The sequence below is a fragment of the Dendropsophus ebraccatus genome, chromosome 10, assembly GCF_027789765.1.
Source record: "Dendropsophus ebraccatus isolate aDenEbr1 chromosome 10, aDenEbr1.pat, whole genome shotgun sequence".
NCBI classification, from domain to species: Eukaryota; Metazoa; Chordata; class Amphibia; order Anura; family Hylidae; genus Dendropsophus; species Dendropsophus ebraccatus.
Window position 1 is genome coordinate 92,259,979 of NC_091463.1, and position 19,208 is coordinate 92,279,186.

At 44.0% G+C, this 19,208-nt stretch overlaps 1 protein-coding gene across 3 annotated transcripts in view; it reads left to right on the top strand.

Annotated features, from left to right (window-relative positions):
* Positions 1-1,338: 1,338 nt before the first annotated feature.
* Positions 1,339-19,208, top strand: part of TNXB (tenascin XB) — a 54,777-nt gene continuing 36,907 nt past the window's right edge. For 2 of the 3 annotated variants that reach the window (XM_069944239.1, XM_069944242.1), the window contains exons 1-3: positions 1,339-1,541; positions 11,197-11,429; positions 16,132-18,507. In XM_069944239.1, coding sequence (XP_069800340.1) covers positions 11,228-11,429; positions 16,132-18,507 — 2,578 coding nt within the window. In that variant the 5' untranslated portion in view covers positions 1,339-1,541; positions 11,197-11,227. Of the gene's footprint in view, positions 1,542-11,097; positions 11,120-11,196; positions 11,430-16,131; positions 18,508-19,208 lie in introns of those variants that run through there. The other variant, XM_069944240.1, reaches the window with a different exon arrangement.

Genomic DNA, 19,208 nt, shown 5'->3' on the forward strand with positions numbered 1-19,208 from the left:
GCTGGTCCTCCAGAGCCAGAGACGCTCTTTGTAACTGTTCTCTACTTGGGACCAGAGAGGGGGATCCTGCGTGGAGTTTTAAAATCTACAAGAACAAGGATTTAAAGGGGTTTTCCAGGACTATATGATTGATGGCTTACCCACAGGATCGGTGGACTGCTGACACTGTCCGGCACAGGGCCGGTTCGAGGTTTTTGTGGGCCCCTGGGCGACAGAGCCTCAGCGGGCCTCTTATTTACACACTATGCACAATAACGTGAGACACCACTAACATGTACAAACATACATTATTGACATTGACACACTGACTGACTGACTGACTGACTGACACTGACACACAGCAGTTGCAGCTCAGTCTTCTCCCTCTTCCTCTGTGTCAGGCTGATCTCCACACTGTAAGGTTCAGGGCCTTTAGGTCATGTGATCAGGTCCTTATCCCTTTCCTCTCTCTGTGCAGGTCCTGCTCCTTCTCCTGTGTCTTTTGATGTTTAGTCTACAGTGAGCAGGCTGAACATCAGAAAACTGGGCCCCTCTCCCTATCTGGGCCCCTAGAGATGTTGTGGGCCCCGGCACTTGCCCGGGTAAGCCTTGTGCTGACGCCGGCCCTGGTCCGGCGCCCCCACATTACACAGTTAGTAGGGCCGGAAGCCATGCGCCATTCATTGTATAGTGGTCGTGCCGGGTAACTGCAGTTCAGCTCACACTGAAGGGAATAGAAGGTCAGCTACAGTTACCCAGCGTTACCACTATACAATAGAGGACCCCCAGCCCTATTCACTGATCAGCAGGGGTGGCAGGTGGATAGACCATCAATCATAAAGTCCTGGGAAACCCCTTTAAACTATTCCTTGCCATTGACCACCAAGAACTTCACCCTTAACCCCTCTCCTGCCACAGATCACCAGGGACCTTATCATTAACCCCTTTTTGGTTGGCAGTAGTTATCTTATTGCTAAGTGCCCGCATCATATCTGTATTATTTGGCATTGTATGGCGGTATAGTGGTATACACATTTGAGTAAGAAAGTTATACGGTAAGGGTGGAGTGGGGGTGAGTAGATAAGGGGCCACCCTGTCTGCCTTATGGTATTCATCAGCCCCATAGACATAGTAAATATCAGCAAGATCCCAAACAAGCATGATTGATGATGATGATGATGATGATGAGAGTAGAAGGGGGAGAGAAGGAATAGTATGAGGGGAGGGATAGAGCAGAGCGCAGCCTGGAAGACGCATTGATGTCATTACAGATGTGATCAGGATTTTAGCCATGACATCATAACTTGGACGTATCTCTCCCTCCCTTCTCCGTTCTCTCTCTTTCTCCATCTGTCAGTCATTGAGCAGCTACCCAGAACACAGGGAGTCAGGGCGGATAGCAGCCATTCACATCCACACCGGGCTGGAGAGCTCACACTGACTATTGGGAGAGGGACTCAGGAGGAGGAAGGACGGGGCCACAGGTACAGCGCCACCCGAAGACCCCTGACAGAATTGGAATTGTATTCACCCAACATAGAGAAACTTCTCCTGCTGAAGAGGTTAGTGACTCCAAGTTACTTTCTGAGCAATAAACTCCCTTACATATTCTATATCATATTATATGATATCTTACACTATGTCATATTATTGTAATATATTATACCTTACCACACTGTGTCATATTATATTATACCTAGCCATACTATGTTATATTATAACATATCTTATCATATAGTATATCTTACACTATGTCATATTATACCATATTATAGGTCAATATCTATATCATCTTATCACACCATATTATACTATATAATTTATCATCATACTGTATTATACTATATCATATCTTATCATACCGTATTATATATTATCATACCATATTATACTATATTATATATTATCATACTATATTATACTATATCATATCTTATTATACCATATTATATTATATAATATCTTATCAAACATATTATATCTTATCATACTTTATCATACCGTATTATATCTTATCATACCATATTACACTATATCTTATCATACCATATTATATCTTCTCATACCATATTATACTATATCATATCTTATCATACCATATTATATCTTATTATACCATATTATACTATATCATATCTTATCATACCATATTATATCTTTTCATACCATATTATACTATATCATATCTTATCATACCATATTATATCTTATTATACCACATTATACTATATCATATCTTATCATACCATATTATATCTTATCATACCATATTATATCTTATCATACCATATTATACTATATCATATCTTATACCATATTATATCTTATTATACCATATTATACTATATCATATCTTATCATACCATATTATATCTTATCATACCGTATTATATCTTATCATACCATATTATATCTTTTCATACCATATTATACTATATCATATCTTATCATACCATATTATATCTTATTATACCACATTATACTATATCATATCTTATCATACCATATTATATCTTATCATACCGTATTATATCTTATCATACCATATTATACTATATCATATCTTATACCATATTATATCTTATTATACCATATTATACTATATCATATCTTATCATACCATATTATATCTTATCATACCGTATTATATCTTATCATACCATATTATAGATCACAATTCTATCACATCACACCATATTATTCTTAATATATTATTTACTACATCTTACCATAGCAAATTGTATATACCTTACCATATACTACACTATAATATCATATTATATGTATCATTTCATATATATATATATATATATATATATATATATATATATATTTATATTATAATATACCTTATCATAGCATATAATATGTATTGTAATATATTATAATGTATAAGATAACATATCATACAAAATTATAACCTCATACATATCATACTGCAGTTATTATACTCTTAATACTAGATATATAAAATATATATTATTTCATGCTATATTTATTACACCTTATTATATTAGATCATGTGATCTATTCATCACAATATACTATAACATATAAAACAAGTGATATTGGATCCTATCATACTATATCAGGTTACATCATATGTTATATCGTTGTATATGATTATTTATGTCATTATATGTCATTGTATATATCATCTTGTTGCCAGGAGTCTTAGACTGTGACATCACCTTATATAAACCTTCACTAAAGTATTTGAAAATGTAAATCTCTCCCCGGTAAGATTTTCCGATGACAACAAAAGGGCCTCAGATTCCCTACAGGTGCTGCTGTTTATGGAGCCTGAATTGGATGTCCCGTGTTCTTGTTATCTAGCGATGGCATAATACAGGCTGCTGTAAGATCCTGCACCACCCTATATTATGGTGTCCTGTGTGTAATATAGTGTCCTGTGTGTAAAAGTGTCCTGTGTGTAATATAGTGCCCTGTGTGTAATAGTGTCCTGTGTGCAATCTGGTGTCCTGTGTGTAATAGTGTCCTGTGTGTAATATAGTGTCCTGTGTGTAATAGTGTCCTGTGTGTAATAGGGTGTCCTGTGTGTAATCTGGTGTCCTGTGTGTAATAGTGTCCTGTGTGTAATAGTGTCCTGTGTGTAATAGTGTCCTGTGTGTAATCTGGTGTCCTGTGTCCGGTGTGTAATCTGGTGTCCTGTGTGTAATAGTGTCCTGTGTGTAATAGTGTGTCCTGTGTGTAATCTGGTGTCCTGTGTGTAATCTGGTGTCCTGTGTGTAATCTGGTGTCCTGTGTCCGGTGTGTAATCTGGTATCCTGTGTGTAATAGGGTGTCCAGTGTGTAATATAGTGTCCTGTGTGTAATAGTGTCCTGTGTGTAATCTGGTGTCCTGTGTCCGGTGTGTAATCTGGTGTCCTGTGTGTAATAGTGTCCTGTGTGTAATAGTGTCCTGTGTCCGGTGTCTAATCTGGTGTCCTGTGTGTAATAGTGTCCTGTGTGTAATCTGGTGTCCTGTGTGTAATATTGTCCTGTGTGTAATAGTGTCCTGTGTCCGGTGTGTAATCTGGTGTCCTCTGTGGTGCTGGAGGTTATTGAGACAGTGCTGGGTGTTAAGGTTCAAATGTTGAGATGAAGTTTTCTGGAGAGGAGGAAACTGCGGAGCATTGTATGGAATATCAGGGTGTACCCTAAGTCTCAGCGTATCATCATCCTGTTCCCCCAGTGTCAGAGAGTCATTAACCTCTACCCCTAGTGTCAGCATGTCCTTATCCTGTACCCCGAGTGTCATCGTGTCACTGTCCTGTACCACAAGTGTCACTATCCTGTACCCCAAATGTCACTATCCTGCACCCCAAGTGTCAGTGTGTCACTATACTGTACCCCAAGTGTCAGCGTGTCATTATCCTGTACCCCAAGTGTCATTATCCTGTACCCCAAGTGTCAGTGTGTCATTATCCTGTACCCCAAGTGTCATTATCCTGTACCCCAAGTGTCAGTGTGTCATTATCCTGTACCCCAAGTGTCAGCGTGTCATTATCCTGTACCCAAAGTGTCATTATCCTGTACCCCAAGTGTCAGCGTGTCATTATCCTGTACCCAAAGTGTAATTATCCTGTACCCCAAGTGTCAGCGTGTCATTATCCTGTCCCCCAAAGTGTCACTATCCTGTCCCCCTAAGTGTCATTACCCTGTACCCCAAGTATCAGCGTGTCATTATCCTGTACCCCAAGTGTCAGCGTGTCATTAACCTGTACCCCAAGTGTCATTATCCTGTACCCCAAGTGTCAGCGTGTCATTATCCTGTACCCCAAATGTCATTATCGTGTACCCAAAGTGTCATTATCCTGTACCCCAAGTGTCAGCGTGTCACTATACTGTACCCCCAGTATCACTATGTCAGTATCCTGTACCGCAAGTGTCAGTGTCATTATCCTGTACCCCAAGTGTCATCATTATCCTGTACCCCAAGTGACAGCAGATTGTTGCATATACAAGGCCCCTTACACTGCCTTTGGATGGTGGCTTTCCCTTAAAGTTTGTGTTTCACTCCGACCAGGAGCCTTAGGGCTTATTCCCCCAATCCGTTAAAAAAACACGGACAGCACAGATGGGGAAGCCCTTTAGTGGAGTCTTTCCTGACATGGCACAACGTATCACTATGATGCTGGGACCGGGGAAAGTGTGTATATATTCGCCTCACTGTAGTGTTAGAGCCGCGCGGCTGCTTTATTACATTGCCGCAAATATTCAAACACTACATGGTGCCGTGCGGGAAAGACTCCACTTCAGGGCTTCCCTTGTCCGTACCGGCCGTGCTGTTTTAATGGAACGGGGGAACGAGCCCATAGATCACAGGTGTCAAACTCAGGCCCTCCAGCTGTTGCAAAACTACAATTCCCATCATGCCTGGACAGCCAAAGCTAAGGCTCCTACTGTCCAGACATGATGGGAATTGTAGTTTTGCAACAGCTGGAGGGCCTGAGTTTGACACCCCTGCCTTAGATCATGGACCGGTCTTTAGGCCTGAGTAGCAGTATCTCATTGTTCAGTATATATCACTGCCTCGTATCCCTTGTTCGCTGGTCTGTGACCCCTGTATAACTCCAGTGAAGGCTGCTTGGAGGAAGTCAGAAGTGCAATCCCCCTGGATGGAATGCTAAATATGAGAGACATTGCTTATTCTGGACGGGGATTATCTCATGTCGGGAGCTGTCAGCTCCGTCTCCTCTGACAGGTTGGGAAATAATCACTTTCCATGCTCCCGGATGTAAGGTGTGAGAGCGCTGGTCCTGTCCGCACAGGCCTTACAGGGAGGTAATGGAACAAACATGGGGGGGAACCCTGCTGCCTTATAGACCGCCACAAACAACACAAGAGAATTTCTAAACTCTCAAAAAAATTAACCTGCACAGATTTGCTAAGAGGTTTATGCAAGCCGGGCGTGCACCTGGTGCAGGTGTTGCAGGTGCGCATGATAGATCAGGCGCAGGAGGTAGCTGAGAGGTAATGCTGAGAGGATTAATCACAGTGGGTTAAATAGCAACTCAACATCAGAATAACCCTCCCAGTATTACAAATAAGTTAAAATGTTGCAGATAAAGCCTGCCAGGGACTTGTTTACATCAGCCGTCTCAGAAGGGAGGGGGGAGGAGGGGGAGACAGAGAAAAAAGCTCACACACAGATTTTTGTGTCTTCAACAGAAAGTGGCAGCTCAGAACTGGGGGAAGGAGACTGAATAGATAATGACAAGTATGGAAGCAATTGTGACTCTCATCATGGGCAGCAACATATCAAAATTTATGTTTGAGTGGAATACCCCTTTAACACTTACTATAGAGCCAACTGCTTGTGTAGCCATTTTCAGTTTAGTATAGGCAGTGCAGCATATAAGTACCCTGCCCCTCAGCTTTTGATACTAGCCTATGCTGTAGACAGGCATTGAATGTTTTTTCCTTTACAACCCAATTCCCAGTCGCTGCCTACGTTGCGATCCACTTGGACCTTATTCACAGAAACAATATGTGGAACAAACAAATATGGTTGTTACCTCTCAGAATCCTACCTTGCCCTGGGATCCACTGATTCGGAGAAGAAATATACATGGTTGTATGTTCCTCAGATTATTGCTGTGAACAAGGCCCAGGAGGATCGCAATGTAGGCCGTGACTTCAATGTTGTGTATAGTGTTTCAGAATTGAAGAAAGTGAATGATGAATTATTAGTATTGCATGGCTATGAGAGGCTCAGGTTTTCAGTCTATTAATCCTCCTACTCCCCTAGACCGCCAGGGATGCTGATAATAAGTTTACTGCCCTAGACCACCAGGGGCAAATAAATTACTACGGCACCATAAAAATTCCCCCATGTGCCAACCATAATAAGACTAACAAACAAATTCATGTCGGCATTCCTAGTGGTCTACTGTGGTCCAGGGGTTAATGATAGCTGGCGTCTGATGGCACTCACCGTATGACGGCATTATCCACCAGCATTGCCGAGGTGTCGTAACCTGGCAGTGGAATTCCTGGACACAGGGCACGAGTTATGTAACCGAAATATTTCCCAGGCGGCCAACAAAAGTCCAAAGGAAATGGAATCTTTTAGTTAGAAGGAAAGAGGTGATCATTGCTGAGCTGTTTATGCTGCTAATATGTCATTTATTACATCACGGCTGTGAGACAAGGGCAGGATTTTCTGTCAAACCCTTTGGGACTCCTGCTTCGAAGAATTCTCTACAGTACAAGCAGTAAACACCTTTTGTTCCTTTGGCACATGCTAAGGAATTGCTTGATGTTCCTCTTAGAGCAACGATTTACACCTCAGCATCTGCGTTTTGATATTCTGATCCTCCAGCTGTAAGATAGAATGTTGTGAGTGACATTGCAACCAGTTTCCTGTGCCCCAAAGACGTGAGCCCTGGGAGATAGAGGGGAGATGGTCAGACAGCGGCTGTCAGGGCATGATGGGAGAAGTTGGAGACAAGTCCCGAAAACTGTGATGGGTATGCCCACCCCTTTCAATGAAGCCCAAATTTCCTGACTAACTGGCCAATACAACAAAATAAGCAATTTTGTATAGAAGCTGATCAGATGATCAGTTGATGGCTGCAGGTCTGGGTTCTCTACAGTAAAAGGTGTAAGCCAGCTCACTGCTCTCCTCCACGTTTGCCACATGGATCCATATTCAAGATCAGTACTAGAGATGAGCGAACCTTGAGCATGCTCAAGTTGATCCGAACCCGAACGTTCGGCATTTGATTAGCGGTGGCTGCTGAAGTTGGCTATGGCTATGTGGAAATCATGGATATCGTCATTGGCTGTATCCATGTTTTCCAGACAACCTTAGGGCTTTATCCAACATTAGCAGCCACCGCTAATCAAATGCCGATCGTTCGGGTTCGGATGAACTCAAGCATGCTCGAGGTTCGCTCATCTCTAATTTCAGTACATAAAGCTAGATTCCATTAAAAAAAGGGTGAATAAGTGTGATCAATGTGCCAGAAACACGTAGGACGATTACAGTGACGCCCTAGTGCTTGTATGTATTTTATGCATTATGAAGGTTATTTTTTAAACTTCCATCAGTTTTCTGGATTTGAACCTTTTTTTCTTGGGTTCTCTACACCCCGCTGTACACAGTATACGGGTGACTGCGAGGGATCTGTGGCATTACATGACAGCTTTTCAAATAATTGGCCATGTACAGTAGTATATACTGTAGGTGTGCCAGGTCACCAGAGCAGAGGACAATTTTACAGAGAAGCCCTCTGTTCACTCTCATATTTGGGGGTCACAAGTGGATGACAACTCTCTGTAATGTCTATGTCAAAATGGGAGACCTGTGTATTTCTTTGTCACAAAGTGTCATGGGCATACTTTTACGGGACCATGAAACAGACCATTTTCCAGAAAACAGCGCCACACCTAGCCACAGGTTGTGTATGGTATTGCCTCTCAGCTCTATTCATTTCAATAGAGATGAGCTGCAATAACAGACACAACCCATGGATAGGTATGGAGCCATTTTGGAAGAAAGCAGCCATATTTTTCGAATCCTAGACATCCGCTTTGGGCAGTGGTACAATATAGATAAGCTTAATGCCGGAACTGAAAGAAACGTGACTTGATCCAAAAACTCTAAGACCAGATGTCCTGGTAAATCTCAACCCTCCATTTTCTAGAACATTTCCTAGATTTCCTCTGCAATCTCCGTAACAGATAATCCCTCTAGATACGTGATGATACAAATGGAATCTGGAATGAACCCGATGAGACTTTTAAGTGGAAACCTGAGACTCACCCTTCCGAGTAATTTCATGAGCTCATAATGAGGTTCCCATCATACCGATCCCATCCGGAGGTGCCAGACTTCATCCCGGAGATGTCTAAGAGAACCTGAGATCTTTATGTTTTTGCTTGGCACAAACAATGTTTATATAAATCCTGTTTTGACGACTTTTCGTTGTGATCTGAAGGACGGTCTCTGGGATGGGGGGAGGCATTCTGCGTTGTCTTTCTAGGAGTCTTGATTGGGAGACCTTGTCGGAGCTTTCCCTGGAGTTTATTTAGATTGTTTTCAGCTTTTGTTTTGATATTGTGCAGGCCGTAGGAAACCATATGGAATTCATACAGCACGACACTTCTAATTGTGTGTAATCATGTCCTTCTTGTCCTCCCCCATAATTCACTTTCACCTGTCTCTAGTTACTATTCATATGCTTCCTTAGCCTTCTGTAGCTGCCTGTTAGGCCATATACTGTACACCAGATTTATTTATTTTTTTATTTACAAGCCTCGTTTTTCTCAAAAGTCTCAAAAAATCTTTTCCGTGTTTTAGTCACTTTGGTATGGCTTCAGTATGAAAGGCGTGTAGTTTAAGTATAAAGAATTTTTAACAATTTTATACTATGTGACTTTTTGAAAAGGTGGGGTAAAAATCCATGAGAGAAAAAAAATGAAAATACAATTCAGAATTGAACTTGATATGACGAAGAAATGGAAAGCTTGACACATGAAGTCCCAAATGATTATTTTCTCCCTACTTTATACCTTTCTCCTTCTCTTCGCTTTACTACTCCTCTACCTTTTACCTTCCTTCCTCTCTTTCGTCACTACTCATCTACCTTATACTTCTTTTATTTCCTTTACTACTCCTCTACCTCATACCTTCCTTCCTCTCTTGTCTTCTCTACTCATCTACCTCACAGCAATAGCTTCCTTCCTCTCTTCTCTTTACTACTCATCCAGTTCATACCTTTCTTCTTTCCTTCACTACTCGACTACCTCAAACCTTCCTCCTTCTCTTCTCTTCACTACTCCCAGGCCCGCTTCTGCCATGAGGCGGAATGAGCCTTCCGCCTCAGGCGGCAGAATTTGCGGTCCGGCAGGGGGCGGCATTATGTCCCCCCTGCTGTCATTTTTGTTAAGTATCACTTAACAAAAATGACAGCGGCCGCTCACCTGTCCCGTCGCCCGCGCTCTCCGCTGTCTCCACATCCCGTTAGGTCCCGCGACGTCACCCTGCAGCTGTCACGGACCTCCAGGCTGTGGTGAGTGCCCGGGGTCGGTGGGGGACGCGCTGGGGTGATCAGGTCGCGCGGGACCGCCCCGCGCGACCCGATCACCCCACTCACTCACCACAGCCTGGAGGTCCGTGACAGCTGCAGGGTGACATCGCGGGACCTGACGGGATGTGGAGACAGCGGAGAGCGCGGGCCGGCTGCGGCGTGGGACAGGTGAGTAGATGGCGGCGGGGGGGGGGGGGGGGGGGCGGTCGGGTGTGCGGGGGGTCCGGGGGGATGCCGGCTATCACTCGGGGCGGCCGCCTGAGGTTTGCCTCAGGCGGCAGAAACCCTTGAATCGGCCCTGACTACTCCTCTACTTTCAAACTCAGAACTTTCTTCCTCCCCCTTCACTTTTTCTCTGTCTCACACTTTACTTCTTTTCCCTTTACTACTCCTCTACCTCATACCTTCCTCCTCCTCTTCTCTTCTCAACTCCTCTACCTCATAACTTCCTTTCTCTCTACTCTTCACTACTCCTCTACCCCATACCTTCCTCCTCCTCTCCTCTTCACAACTCCTCTACCTCATAACTTCCTTTCTCTCTACTCTTCACTACTCCTCTACCTCATAACTTCCTTCCTCTCTTCTCTTCACTGCTCCTCTACCCCATACCTTCCTCCTCCTCTCCTCTTCACAACTCATCTACTACATAACTTCCTTTCTCTCTTCTCTTCTCAACTCCATGCAGTTCATACCTTTCTTCTTCTCTTCACTACTCCTCTACTTTCTAACTCAGAACATCCTTTTCCCCCTTCACTTTTCCCTTTACTACTCTACTACCTCATGCCTACCTTCCCTTCACTCTTCTTTCACCTCACACATTTCTTCTTCTCTCTTCACTCTCCATTTTCCTTGTTTTCCTCTTTTACCTTCTCTTTTTCATACATTTCCTCTGTTGCCCTCCATTGCTTCCTCCCCTTCCATCCTCCTTGCTTCCATCCTAATTTATTTTACCCCATTTTACTTTTATACCTCCCTTTTGTCCATCAATTATTATTCTCTTCCTTCCGTATTCTTCCCTCCTTTTTGTCTTTTCATATCATGAGCACATTTGTGGGTGATGGGGTCAAAGTAGCCCTCCTAGAGGTAGCTGTGGATGGATAGTATGTTTTCATTTAACTTTCTTAGAAACCACTGTATAAACATCTTATCCTCTAACATCTCCTCTTCCTTTTCACAGGTGATCCAGGCTCCATACGAAACTTTTTATAATGTCCCTCCTTTCCTTATGTCTCATTATCGTCCTTTTTGGGTGGTCCCTGTCAGCACCTTCCACTGCTCCACAGCCTCCATGTCCAGAAACAGATGGGGTACGAGCGCTGCTCAAACGCCTGGCAATTTTGGAGAAGTTAGTTCGGGACATAAAAGGACAGTGCTCCTCAGGCTGCTGTGGTAATGTTCAGAGTGGTGCGGGTAAGTCCAACCCATCAGTCTATTGTCCCCAGAATAATCCCATACCTTATTCCCAACCTAAATGGTTCCATATTTGATTCTGCCACTGTCAATCACAATGGTTCTCCTCATCATCCCTGACCACTATGGCTTGATGATTGGGACAGATGTGGTTTACCAGGATTTGCAGCCATTAAACAACTTTTTAGAAATGTTAATAACTTTTCCATTTCACCCACTCGTTTATGTTTATGAACTTTCCTAGGCGCGCCCATCCCTTTGGTTACACAGTATTTCAAGTTTGGGGAAAAGGAAAGACTTACTGTAGACCAGAGTATAATTCCACATTAGAGCTACTCGGCAAAAATGAATAGCAGATTGTAAATGTTATGAGCTACCGACAGTAGGATAGGTACAAAGCATTTCGAGGACATTACTTACTACTTCCTTAGATTCAGAGAGCTACTAGACCAAAACACAACTTGTGAACCTGAGATGACCAAAGTATAAACCATGAAATACATAAACTGCATAGTACCAAAACTGTATGAACATGAAATACATAAACTGCATAGTACCAAAACTGTATATGGCCAAGGAACTGGCAAGTGTCATCTCCGAAAGGAGCGGACTTGCCAAAATGTTCAGTTTCAAGAACGTTCTCTGAACCCAAACACTCGGCATTTGACTCCCGGCGTCTGTAGAAGTTAGATGTTGCCCTAGCTGTATCCAAGTTTTCCAGGACTCCCTAGGGTGGCATCTAACTTATCCAATGGGAGTCAAATGCTGAGCATTCGGGCTCAGAGAATGTTGCCAAAACTGCAATTTTGGGTGGTCTTGTTGAAGAGGATTCCATTGTATTTGGCTTCATACTAAGGACAGTAGACTCTCCACATTCTGTTGTATGCCTTGTGAGTATAAGTCTAGACCTCTCACGTGTAGAGACCTAACACAATATCTATACAATACAGCATCCAGTAGTACTTTTTTTTGTTCTATTGGATTCTTACAGATAATAATCTTAATTTGCATGAAGCAGTAATACAGCCACGTGGATAGTCTAGACTTGGGTGGCATTGCTAACGTAGACTGGCTCTGCATCATCTCAACCCAGGTGCTTTTGTCTTTAGGACGTTTGCCCTTTAAATGTACTTTGAAGTTTTTTGGGGGAGGAGGGTGAGAGGCAGGTCTCAGTCCATTTCTGGCACGATGGCTAACAATCACTGCGTTCCCACTAGACCCATAAAGCTCTGTTTATCCAGATTCACAGACTGCAGAAATACTCATTGTAACTGGACAGCAGTCAGATTTTCTGTGGGAGGAGAAGATAAAAACATATTTTAATACCGTTGCCAGCTTTGAATAGTTCGATGCAGTTCGTGGCCGTTCCCGCCTATGGTCCTTCTGCTCTAAATCCCCCATCCCATTGTATTCAATCAGCAGCTTCCCTTCTTACAAATGACGGGAAACATTATTTACTTACCTGTCAGCAGTATCGATAAGTGGAGACCAAGGCCAACATGAAAGTCATAGAACTGGCATCATTGGTGATCTGCTGGTGGTGTCATGGAATGACATGGGATGAGAAGGATGGCGGGGATGGCTCGTAAATTTAGACATTTCTATGGTTTTTGGAAGAAAGTAGTTACGATGTGCTGAGTCAATGACTTATTTATTCCTGTTTTATGTCCTGTTCAATGTCCAACAACTTTATGAAGAGCTGTCGAAGCAGAGTTATTACTGAGATGATGCAGGCAACTGTGACTAAACAGTGGTGTAAAAGCAAAACATCTGTATAATTTGCTGTTGTGGTAGTCTTGGGTCCAATATTCTGCGCTCTGTATGGTGCGAATGATCTGGATAGATGTAGATTTAGGATTCTGGCTGCTTGTAGTCGCTACCAGGGGAGCCTACTATTGAGTTATGTCAGGAAGTCCTGCACTGACGGCTGTTCGGGGGTGATAGTGCAAGATCCCAGGGAGCTTGTACGGTGATGGAGGTCATTGAGATAGTGTGGGTGAGATGGTCACATTCTGGTGGGGTCGCTGTAGTCATGATTGCTGGAGTACATGGCATGATAATAGTAGTAGTCTCCTAGGGCACTCCCCGTGTGTGTAATGTCTGGCTGATGAAGGTTGGGGTTCCCTTGATGGTTTTTGGGTGCCCCAAAAATTCCAGAGACAGGGGTAACTAGCAAACATAGTTCTCTTTAACAGTCTTTAGCCTGAGGTTAGATCAGGTTTTTTATGCAGTTCTTTATTCTCTCTCCTTAGCCCTTTAGCAGTCAGCGTTTCTCAGATGGAGGAACACAACTGCTCAGCTCACAGTTTCTTGTCTTTCTTCAATCCTTCTCTCAACAGTACGGGTCCCAGCTGTGAGGTGTAGGATCCTTGTACTGCAGTTTCCAGCTGCGGGGTACAGATCCTTAAGAAAACATGTAATATAAAATCCACAAATAAGCTAAGTCAGGCTGGGAATTACTAGCCTAATCCAAAGCTGTGAGGTCCTTGCACAACTTCCCCTCACAGGCTATACTTAGAGAAAAACTTTTCCTGCATCTTACTCTCCTTAACTCAAATTCAGGATCCTCTATATAGACCCTGACTTAAGAGAAGCTGGGCCAGGATTAAGCTCCACCTTTCTTCTAGAAGGTTCCAACAGTTTTAGTGTTTAGGTAACACTTTGATGTTAGATATAAAAGTACATGTAGCACCTAACCAGAGCTTTTACTAGGACACTACAAATAGAGTTGTAGTTTTGCAACAGCTGGAGAGACAGAGGTTTGGGAACACTGCCTTAGAGTATGTTCACACTGAGCAAAATTGTGGGAATACCGCCTGCCTCAGTGGCAATCAACATGTCTATGGGAGGACTCGCATGCCTCCGCTCTCCTCTCAAAGAATTGACATGTCAATTCTTTGAGCGGAAAGCGGAGGCGCGTAAGATAGCTTTTAGATGATATCTCCAAAGGTACCAGAATGCATAAACAGAAGCATGGTTGTCTAAGCCCTAGGCCACAGGCTGAGCACAGATGCATTTTCACAGAGTTGTCTTTATAAGTTATAGCAGTGCTCACTCCCACATTACTATGGCTGATGGAGGCAGGAGTGAGAAGGAAAGGGGCCTTGCCTACACAGATAGACTCAATGGCTGGTGTCCGGTTAAAAGATCAATGTCTAGAGCGTAAGCTTTGAAGCTCCCTCTACTGGCAGCAAAAAGCAGTTAAAAATGTAGCATTTACCTTTACTGTACATCTATGTAGAGGATTTGGAGCTCTGTGTCAGACAAACAGAGCTGTGACCCCTATGACGTTATATCAAAAAAGTCACCAGGGGGTTTTGGAAAATGCGCATTCACTTTAAGTATTCTCTATAGTTTAATTGGTAGCTGGAAACATGGCACAGACCAGCGCCGGGACTAAACCCTGTCTACAGACCACTGCCCCCCCTTTATGGCTCTCATTAGGGCATTTATATGTATATAAAAAAGACATAATGCAGGCAAGTGTATCTAGGCTCGGTGCCCACGTGTAATCCCAGCTGTCACGCTGCTCAAGTATAATGTATTATAACTCGCTGTTTGCTTTGGATATAGAGCTGGATGTGTTATTCGGTTTTGATGAGTAAGTACATTTTCCGTACTATTGATATTACGACTCATTAAGAACACTTCTCACAGTGATTTCGACATCTGTGTACGAGGTTCCATACATGATTAGAAGTATCTGAGTCTGAAACGGTTCTCACAATGTGTTCTTATTATGAGATAGAAGAAATAGCAGCTACCTCCTGAAAAACTATATATAGATAAATGTGTAAGGATAGAGGGACGGGGAGCCAGCGAGATGCTGAAGAACTCCATGGGACTGGCAGGTGCCCTCCTTACCAAGGTTCTTTACAGCCTGGGGGGGCATATTTATGTTCTTGCTTGATGCAGACCTGTGTTTATTGTGATTTATATGTTTAGTACTGTGTATATTTGTGGTATGGATATATGTATTTCATATGACCATTTCATGGGCTCAGGGGAAGCAGTCAGAGACATGGCTGAGATCCAGAGCAGGTCCTAGAGAAGGAGACAGAATGGCCTGAACGTAGTCAGCTAGCGGTTACGTAATTTTTGGAATATATATTTATTTAGGCTTTTGGGCCTCGGACACATTCAGAAAAATATGGGTTCCGCCATTGTTATTACCACAACTGGTATTCCAATGCATGGCTTTGGGTGAGAACCTCCAAGCATAGAGGATTTGTGTAAATGTTTCCTGTAGCTACAAAGATGGAAGTGCCTCATCTGAGCAAAGTAGTAAAGTAGTAAAGGGTACGTGCACACTATGGAATCCGTCGCGGATTTCGCAGCTTGTGGACTCTGGCGGCCGCCCACGTCTCCAACCGTACCATAGACGTGTCAATTCTTTCGGCGGACTGCGGAATCGGCCTGGCCATAGAATGGAGTCTATGGCACTGGCGGAGATGTGCGCGTCCGCCAGAGTCTGCAAGCGGGTGGGAGCTGCAGAATCCTTGATGGGTTTTTCGTCGCGATTCCGTACCCTTACTCATTTCAATTGCTGTCCCATCACTTGCACTGGGTGTTCAACATGAAGTCCCTTGTAACGCCTTCACCATCTTATTCATGTGGAGGGAGTAACTAAAAGGCCACTATCCACACAGATTCTAGTCATTTTTGTCACTTATGTATTCAGGTTTTTTTCTTTTCTTTGCAGATGACCCGTCGAGCTTGAAGCCTCCTGACTGTGCCCAGACTATTGAGGATTGCCCTGGAGGATGTGGTGGTGATGCTCGTGGTACTTGTGTAGACGGGCAATGTCACTGCAAAGATGGCTATATGGGAGACAAATGTCAACTACGGACGTGCCCCGAGGACTGTAATGATCAAGGCCGATGTGTAAAGGGCCGGTGCATCTGCTTTGATGGATTCTCTGGGGTGTCTTGTGGTTTTAAAGCTTGCCCCAACAACTGTCACAATCATGGACGATGTGAAGATGGAGTGTGTGTTTGTAATTCTGGATTTACTGGGGAAGATTGCAGCTCTAGAACCTGCCCCAGAAACTGCATGAACCAAGGGAAGTGTGTAGAAGGCGCCTGCATCTGTCATTCAGGATTCTCTGGCCCAGACTGTGCGACAAGGACCTGCCCTAAGAACTGTCTAAATAGAGGAAAATGTGAAAATGGAGCATGTGTCTGCCGACCAGGCTTCTCCGGGGAGGACTGCAGCATAAGAGGCTGCCCCAACAACTGCCAAGGTCGTGGCGATTGTGAAGATGGTGTCTGTGTTTGTGATACAGGATTTACAGGTCCAGATTGTGGAATTAGAACTTGTCTCAATGACTGCAACGGCAATGGTAGATGTGAAGACGGGGTCTGTGTTTGCACCGATGGGTTTTATGGAGAGGACTGTGCATACAAGGGCTGTCCTGAGGACTGTAATGAGCAAGGTCAATGCATTAATGGGAAATGTATATGCGACCCTGGATTTGTTGGTCCAGATTGTGGGATTAGGGTCTGCTCCGAAGAGTGTGAGAAACGTGGCCGATGTGAAGATGGAGAATGCATTTGTAACCCAGGGTTCACTGGACCTGACTGTGATATCAGGACTTGCCCCAATGACTGTAATAATCAGGGCAAATGTGAGGATGGTCAATGCATCTGTTTTTCTGGATACACAGGAGTGGACTGCAAATTCAAATCCTGCCCCAACAAATGTAACAATCGGGGCCGGTGTGAAGATGGAGTATGTATCTGTAACTCTGGATTTTCTGGAGCAGATTGTGGGTCAAAAGCTTGTCCAAAGAACTGTAGTGGTAGTGGACAGTGTATCAATGGCAAGTGCATTTGTAATCCCGGCTTTGTTGGGCCAGTTTGTGGAACCAGAGCATGTCCAGCTGAATGCACTAAACATGGTCGCTGCCTGAGGGGAACTTGTGTCTGCTCCCCAGGCTACACCGGAGTGGACTGCAGTATCAGAACCTGCCCCAAGAACTGTCACGAGAGAGGTCGCTGTGAAGGTGGAGTGTGCTTTTGTGAGTCTGGGTATACTGGACTAGACTGTGGCACTAAAACATGTCCCAATAACTGCTATGATCGAGGTCACTGTGAAGATGGAGTATGCATCTGCGATTATGGATTTACAGGCATAGACTGCGGTACTAGGACATGTTCAAATGACTGCCACAATCGGGGCCGTTGTGATAATGGAGTTTGTATTTGTGAGCCTGGATACACAGGACAAGATTGCCAGTCTAAAACATGCCCCAACGATTGCCATAGACGGGGCAAATGTGAAGATGGGGAATGTGTCTGTGACTCCGGATATACTGGTCTAGACTGTGGCTCTAGAACATGTCCCAAAGATTGTAACGACCAAGGTCGGTGTGACGACGGCCAGTGTATTTGTGATTCTGGTTACACTGGTACAGACTGTGGATCTAGAACATGTCCAGATGATTGCAATGATCGCGGTTCATGTGATGATGGAAAGTGCATCTGTCACCAGGGATATAGTGGACAATACTGTGAGTCAAGAACATGTCCCAATGATTGCCACAAGAGGGGTTATTGTGATGATGGGATTTGCCAGTGTGATCCTGGATACACCGATATAGACTGTGGACTTAAGACCTGTCTCAATGAATGCTCAAACCAAGGCCAATGTGATGATGGAGTGTGCCTCTGTGATTTTGGCTACACTGGTCCAGATTGCAGCTCTAGAACGTGTCCAGAGAACTGTCATAACCAAGGAAGGTGTGATGATGGGAAATGTGTCTGCAATCCTGGATTTTCAGGTTTGGATTGTGGATCTAAAACGTGTCCCGACAACTGTCATGCTCATGGACGCTGTGAGAATGGTGTCTGTATCTGTAACCCTGGGTTCACGGGACCTGATTGTAGCTCCAAAGCTTGTCCCAGAAACTGTAACAACAATGGACAGTGTGTGAACGGGAAATGTGTCTGTAACGTCGGTTACAGTGGGCCGGTCTGTGGGGCCAGGAATTGTCCAGGAAACTGCAATGGACGAGGAAAGTGTGTAAATGGCGTCTGTGTTTGTAAGAAGGGCTTCAGTGGTCCGGACTGCTCCTTGGGTGAGTACAAAGAGGGAGAGCCCTTTCCCTAGAATTGAATCCCTTGTAATAGATAGACTGGGTGTCAAATAGGAAATTATATAAATTTGCGAAGTTTATGCAGTTTTTTTTTTTTTTTAGATTTAGACCTAGATCTTTGGGGTAATTATTAGCCTTTTATGCATCTTACTATATTATTATCTATTTATTTATTTATAAAATGCCCTTAATTCAGGGCACTAGAAATGGCTGGGCCCCATAGCAAACTTTTGATTGGGCCCCCCCCCCCCCCCCGACTGACCACTAAACGGTCAAGTGAAGTCATAACTACATAACTGCTAGCTCTGGTAAGAAGTGCTCGCAGCTAAAGGGACATTTGCAAAACCCAGGAGACCAGCAGGGCCACCCGGTGCTGCAAATGATGATGGCTCAGGGGGCCCAGTGTATTGCAGGCGCAGGCCATGGGGCCCCCTGATGCGGCGGGCCCCATAGCAGCCGCTATGGCTGCTATAGTGGTAGTTACGCCCCTGCCTTGATTCCAGAGCACTATACAAGCAACAGGGGTAACAAACAGGAACATAGAAAGACCAAAAACACATTACATGAAGGCAAATGGCAGACTGGTACATGGGGGAAGAGGGCCCTGCCCGCGAGGGCTTACAATCTATAAGGTAATGGGAGAGAAACAGGAAGTAAAGTGCAGCCAGTCAAGTGTGATGCAG